Source organism: Lactuca sativa, chromosome 7, assembly GCF_002870075.4.
Source record: "Lactuca sativa cultivar Salinas chromosome 7, Lsat_Salinas_v11, whole genome shotgun sequence".
Lineage (NCBI taxonomy): Eukaryota > Viridiplantae > Streptophyta > Magnoliopsida > Asterales > Asteraceae > Lactuca > Lactuca sativa.
This window is the reverse complement of record NC_056629.2, coordinates 166,212,507-166,219,364: the sequence shown is the minus strand read 5'-3', so window position 1 is coordinate 166,219,364 and position 6,858 is coordinate 166,212,507. Positions and strand designations below refer to the sequence as shown.

The 6,858-nt window shown below is 33.6% G+C and overlaps 1 protein-coding gene across 1 annotated transcript; it reads right to left on the bottom strand.

Moving 5' to 3' along the window:
* Positions 1-387: 387 nt before the first annotated feature.
* On the bottom strand, positions 388-6,167 carry LOC111919070 (uncharacterized). Its single transcript, XM_023914676.3, has 19 exons — positions 5,967-6,167; positions 5,804-5,864; positions 5,420-5,456; positions 5,162-5,292; positions 4,842-5,033; positions 4,591-4,689; positions 4,323-4,433; positions 3,969-4,184; positions 3,748-3,887; positions 3,582-3,632; positions 3,400-3,482; positions 3,111-3,165; positions 2,905-3,013; positions 2,318-2,795; positions 2,027-2,237; positions 1,857-1,927; positions 1,612-1,780; positions 1,415-1,544; positions 388-1,237 (listed from the first exon to the last, which is right to left on the bottom strand). Exons 1-19 carry the CDS (start codon positions 6,069-6,071, stop codon positions 690-692), a joined length of 2,997 nt encoding a protein of 998 aa, XP_023770444.1. The 5' UTR covers positions 6,072-6,167; the 3' UTR covers positions 388-689.
* Positions 6,168-6,858: the final 691 nt, after the last annotated feature.

Sequence of the window (6,858 nt, the reverse complement as noted above, 5' to 3'; positions counted from 1 at the left end):
TAAAAGAGGTCAAGATCTCTCCCAAAGTGAATACTCACTAAATACGTTCAAAGATACAACTCACTACTACCAACCTCCCATTAAAACTCATTTAAACCGACCTAACTAATAGATTGACCAAAATACCCTCTTTTTAATTCCTTTATTTAAGACTACTAGAAAGTGTAACAATCCAAACAATGATAGAGCTAGTAGGACAGGTGGGTGTATATATTAATATAATAATTATAAATATAAATTATATATAACCAAACATAAAAACTCAAAATTTTACGTAATAATCGATATTTTAACCTATTTACAACACGCATAAGTTGTTAAATAATCAAATAAGCAAAAGCCATGTAACCCACATGGGTGTCACACACAAAGTCAAATCAAATGGCGTTCTTTTCAAAACCAGTCGATTATATATATCTAATAACCATGTATTCTCAATTTGTCATGCATGAAATGCTTGTACTTTCCGCATTTAAGATGATTTAAATTGATACAACTACTAAATGCAAAACACATGCTTACACCCACTATGTGTGACCATTCACAACAGTGGCCCATCCAACCAAAATGGTCCCAACACTAAAACCAGCCTCAATTCAAGGGTCATCACTCATCATCATTAATGTTCCAAATTCAACTCAAACAGATAGTAAAATCTAACATAACCAATAAAATTCTCTTTTGACTAACTATGACTGAAACCACCGCCCGAGCCGCCTGGGCCCGTCGGTTTCACCGCCACTTTTGGTGGTCCGGTTACCGGAAAATTTTGACCGGTATTGTTCAATAAGCATATCGAGTTTATCCGTTGTGTCTTGCCCTAACGGGTCTTTATTTTTCCTTCTTTTTGAACCCAAATCTTCACCCACCGCCGCCTCTTTCTGGTCCCTCAGCCTCTTTTTCCGGTGAACATCAGCCACCGGAGGTGGCCGCTCGAAGGCAGCACCCCCACTTTTCGGTTTTTTTCCTTCTTGTTGGACCTCCATATGTTCCTTTTGTTTCTTAGCAGGTTTTTCAGTTTCCACTTTTGACATCGTCGTTTGGGGTTTGCGCTTATTTAAATTGTGGTTTGACCGGTCAAAGGGTGGTTTTTGAAAATCCGTATTTTTTACTTTGTTTTCTGTATTGTTACCAAATCCTTGCTGTTGAGATTCAATCTTCTCGTTTCGTTGCCTCAATGTTTGAATATTATCGAGGGCAAATTCGACAATTGGTCGATGCTCACGAGTAAAAGTTTCTGTTTTTCCATAAACAATATATTTATTAAAACCAAGAGTAAAATTTACATTTTTGGTCCCCGAGTATTGTTGAGTTTTGCAATTTTGGTCCTTATTTGAGGTTTTGTAATAGAACTTTTAGGGACCAAAATTGTAAATTACTCAATGATAAGGGATTAAAGTTGTGAAAAACATACCAGGATTATTATTGAGAACTCTAAGAGCAACAAGTGCGTGTTCGTGTTCTGTGAACTCAATAAAAGCAACCCCACGAGAATGATTCTTTGAAACTTCTTTTCCTTTGTTGGAATCCTTCAATAACTTAATCTACAAAACATATCAAGGGTAAGAAATGTAGAAAACGGAACCCCGAGGGTTAAAAGTGTAAAAATACCTGTCGGATTGTGGGTTTTTGTTTTGTGGCACGTGATGTAACTGCATCTATACAAAGTCTTTTTAGTTGTTTGTCATTCATTGACTTTGGTACATTGTACATGATCAGTCTTGTCCTTGAAACATGGAAGTTTGGTGATTGTAGTTTTGTTGCCTTCTTTTGCTCCAACCTAAAATTAATACATGAAATGACCATTTTACCCTTTTTTTAATTTTCACAAGTCAAAAAAAAAATTTACTACTTACGATCGGCGTTTTGACATGTCACTATCTGAAACACCTTCAGCAGCTGGAGTACCTTCAACAATAAGACCTTCCTATAAAAAACAAAAACATAAAAAAAATTAATTAATTTAAATCTTCTTTTCGGGTTAATTTTAATTGAAAAATATTGAAATAGTAAAAGAGCAATGTACTTTAGCTAAGTAGAGATTACGGTGATCATGTTCTTCTTTTTTTGTCTTTTCTACTTCTTTATCATGAGCTGCCTTTTTATTTAAAGCTTTTAAAACTTTTAATTGTCTTCCTTTTAAAATAATGCCCAAATCAGCTACAGTTGATGCTGAAAAAGCAGAATCGGTTGCCTCAACAGTTTTAAACTTTAGAAATCCAGTTCCCCTTGGTCTCCTGCAGGTTTAATTTTAAACAATATTTAATAAAATTACTAATTTGCCCTTAAACTAAATAGAAAATTTTCAAATCATTACTTGGTGATTGGATGAAGAACAGGAACAAAGGATTGGACTTCACCAAATCCTGCAAATCGTTGCTTTACTTCCTCATTTGTAACATCAAATGGAAGATTGGAGATAAAGAGAGTTTTTTGTAAATCTTCTTCTTCCTCTTCGGGAGTTTTAATTTTTTTTTCAAATTTTGTTGAATTTTCAGGTTTTGATACAATTGGAATGTTTTTAGGTGTTGTAGGTGTTTTGTTGTTTGCTTCATCTTTTTGTTTCTTTTGGGGAGAAATATGATCATCAATGACAGGATCCATAGGTTCATTTGATGAAGAAAGAAAGTTATTTAGAACTTTTTGTGTAACATCTGCTTCTTCATCAAAATTTACTTCTTCTGAATCTGAATTGGAAGCTTCCGGAACATTTGCATGTTTGGTGTTTTTGTCTGTTTCCTTATCATTGTCCTCCAAATCAGTACTAGAATCCTCGTCATCACTTTCTTTCTGTTCTGTAAATTAAATAAGCATATAAACACAATTAAATTATAAAAAGAAAAAATAATAATAATAATAATGAAGGTTTTAAAAATAATAAAATTGCAAAGAGAAACTTTATACCATCTTTTAGAGTATCTTGAATACCAGCTGTATATATATTTTTTGGAACAGCCCAATCAACAGCAATTGGCCTTTTACCTAAATTTTTACCATTAAACTTTTGGATTGCCTGAATAAAATAATAACAAAAAGGTTATGAAAACTTCAAGTTGAAAAAATAATAAATAAATAAAAACTTTGTGTGACTTATTTATCATTATCCATACATTTTCTGCATCCTGCTTGCAGGTGAATTTGACAAATGCAAATCCCTTTGATAGCCTGGAAAAAAAGATATATTTAATGTAATGGAAAAGTAAACTACAATTTTAGTCCCTGTGCTTTAAATGTTCCCAAACATGTCCCTAAATTTGGTTTTTGTTTCGATATCGGTCCCTGAACCATGTAAAGTGACTTTTCTAATTTCCACCCTTGAGTCGTTTTTTTTTGTTTTTTTAATACTGTTTTAAGTTTATAAATACAAAAGAAGCATAACATAAAGACAAAAAGACATACCCTGAATCAGGTTTTTTGGGAATATACACATCCCATACAAACCCAGCTGCTGAAAACATTTCTTTTATCTCACTAACATCCGCCTGTATTTATATTTCATAATTTAAAACCAAAATTAAAAAACCAATAAACACTTGATAGATTAGATACTATTCATACTATAAGTTATTAACATAATTTACCTTAAAAGGAAGATTTCTTATTATAAGCTTCCATTTCTGTACCTTGGAACCCTAGTAAAAAAAAACTCATTACATGATCACACTTAACAAACAACTGATGTAAACATTTTAGGTTTTTAGTGAAATTTTCTAAAAAAAAGTTTATAAATCTTAAATAGAAGCTTACTTCTCCACCTAATTGTCTAGCCCAAACTGTGGCCCCACTTAAATTTTTCTGATGTAATTTTGCCACACAAGCACGAGCTGATTTGACACTGGTGTAAACTATAGATGAGGATCCCAATCTGCATCCATCTTGAAAAAGCCCTGAAATATGTAACACTTGTGTATTATAAAATTGTTATTTCTTGTATATTTTATGAGCCGAATTACAGATATTCTTCTTACCATGATGTGTTGTTTCATCTTTAGGAAGAGGGTAAGTTATGGAAGAGACTGAGCCACACTCCTTAGCAATATTGTGAACCTCCTCTGCCATGTCAGCATTGAGGAGCCCACCAATTACAACTGTCCTAGCAACCCTCTGTTTTTCTGAAGAAATTCCTTCTACACGTTCAGTTTTCAAAGGGATCACTGCTTTACTCTTTGGCTTCTTGATTTTGCCTGGATATATATAAGGGGGGAGAATTACTTAATACTTATAATAGTCTTTTGTACCAAGTTTTTTAGTAAATTTCAATAACATAATTTTATAGATACTACAAACTTACAAATACTCTTTTGTACTATTTGAAGTCTAACCTTTTTCTTCAGAATCAGGAGCTTGTTTATGTTCTACTACAGGTGCTGACAAATCATCCTTGTCATCATTGTTGATGACCACAGCTTTCTTCTTTGACTTCTTGATTTTGCCTGAATATGTAAGAGAAAGAGGATCACATTGTTGGTAGTAGAAGATTCTAGTTGTACGAATGAAATAATGTGTTAAACTCATAAGACATTTCCAATAACATAATTTTATAGATACTACAAACTTACAAATAGTTTTTTGTACTATTTGAAGTCTAACCTTTTTCTTCAGAATCAGGAGCTTGTTTATGTTCTGGTACTGGTACTGACAAATCATCATTCTTGATCACAGATTTCTTCTTTGGCTTCTTGATTTTGCCTGAATTATATAAGAGAGGGGGATCATGTTGTTGATAGTAGAAGATTCAAGATTCCAATGGTACTAATGAAAGAATGTGTTAAATTTATAGTACACTACAATAACATAATTTAAAGATATTAAAAATGGTATTGCACTAGTTGAAGTCTAACCTTTTTCTTGGGAATCAGGGGCTTGTTTATGCTCTACTATTGGTGCTGACAAATCATCTTTGTCATCTTTTTTTTTGATGACATCATCAGAGTTAACTACTGAAGCATCTTTACCATCTTTTGTCTTGATAACTTCATTAGTGACATCATCCTCATGGTCTTTTCCCTTGATGGTATCATCAGAAGGGAGCACTGAACTCCCCAAGTCACAGAAAATAAAGGGATTTAAAAAGCATGTATATTTAAGAAATTATGCATCAAAATAAAGAAAATGTTGATAAGGACACATGAGAGTGTAAAGCAAATTATATTATATGAACCTTCAGTCCCTTTAGATCTCCTTTGCTCAAGAGGAGCCCTATGTGTTGCATGTTTAACTCCAATGGTGCGACCTCCTACTGATGCACCATTTTTCAGCTCAATTGCACGTGTAGCATCTTCAGTCACAGCACTGTTATTAAAACACAAACAAGAAATAAAAGAAAGAATGTTAATGGTGATTTGCCAAAAGAAAGAGGATTAAATAAGCAAACTAGAAATAGTATAATCATATAATGGTTGCATAAAATATAGCTTACAATTGAACATAACCAAATCCACGGTGTACAGTTGATCCTGTAAAACAATGTTCCAGTTAGAATGTCTGGTATTGATCACAATGTTTCAATCATCAAATTGGTGAAGATTGCTTTTAAACTTCATCCTAACGCTTCTTAATTTAATAAACATCGAACTGCAATACGTCTTATAAAGCCTACAATTGTTAGGAATCTTCTCAGAAAGTCTAAACTCCTAGTCAATTATGAGACAGAGGATTTATAAAGTTCAATAATCAAATTCTGGAGTTTGAATTCGTTATGCATACTGTCATTCCTTTCCACTTCTTGATTGCATTGACATTAAAGTGAACACAAATAGATAAACAACGCAGCCTATGATACCTACTAATTCATGAAACTGACCTTTCAGTGTAACCATAAAACACCGCCTAATCGGTCCAACATCGCTGAATGTTTCCTCCAGCTGAAATTTAGGTCAAATTTACAGTTCATTACCTGTGATTTACTCTAAACAACAAAAACAATTGACAAAGAAATGCATACATAAGTGAACTGAAAAGCTTGCCTGTGGATTAGAGAAAGTGTAGGGTAAATTGGCAACGAAAACGGTAGCCGGACTATGCTGGCTACCACCGGCTTCATGCTTCATCCTGTTCTTGTTCTTCCCCATGTATCTGTAATCTGTCCCTTACGATTTAAACCTAAAAACTCGCAGCTCCAAAGTCGCGGCAGGGTTTTGGCTTTTGGCCTCTGGGTTTTAAGAAGTGCGGCCATTTTTGCTCTACCTTAACCTTGTATTAACTTTCAAATTACTCCCCTTACTTTGAGTTTTGACCAAAATGTACCCCTATCCTTTTTATTAGTGCCACTTTCAGCATAGAAATGATAAAAAAACTCAAAAAGTATATGAATTGGTCGACTAAAAAATAAGTTACATTAGATTACGAATGATGACCACACAGGCTTTGCAACATCCTATATTTTTGTTTATTAGGCTATGGAGAGTGGTGCGGTTTTTACAACACTTTTTGCCACATAGGCAGGGAAACACCGCCCCATAACAGTGTTTTGGGTGCGGTTTAGACCACAGTATGGTAAAAAAATGGTCGTGTTTTGTGATTGAGTGGAGAGAATTTGATCATTTTGTGATTGGATGGGGAGAAAAATAAGGTTTTTATTTAAATTATTTTTTTTAAAATAAAGTGTGGCACCACTTCTTATGTGTGGCAAGGTACCAAGGAACCACATTTTTGTATTAAAAATGACGTGGCGCTTATGTGACAATGAAGGAAGTGCGGTTTCGGTGGCATCATTCCCTCCAACCTTAGTAATTACAAGTTATGTGGATAATGTTTTGATGTGGTATTGAAAGTTATGAATTTTAAAGTTGGGATATTGATTTTTGAGATATTATAAAATTATGTCAAATCATGTTTTTTTTTACGTTGAACGTTGAA

What these genes read in the sequence shown, in the direction of transcription:
- LOC111919070 (XM_023914676.3), bottom strand. Translation starts at nt 6,071, where the DNA reads ATGGGGAAGAACAAGAACAGGATGAAGCATGAAGCCGGTGGTAGCCAG. An exon ending in TTTTATGGTTACACTGAAAG is followed by an intron (nt 5,457 to 5,803) that starts GTCAGTTTCATG and finishes ATTGTTTTACAG; the next exon opens with GATCAACTGTACACCGTGGA. An exon ending in GTAATCTCTACTTAGCTAAA is followed by an intron (nt 1,928 to 2,026) that starts GTACATTGCTCT and finishes TGTTTTTTATAG; the next exon opens with GAAGGTCTTATTGTTGAAGG.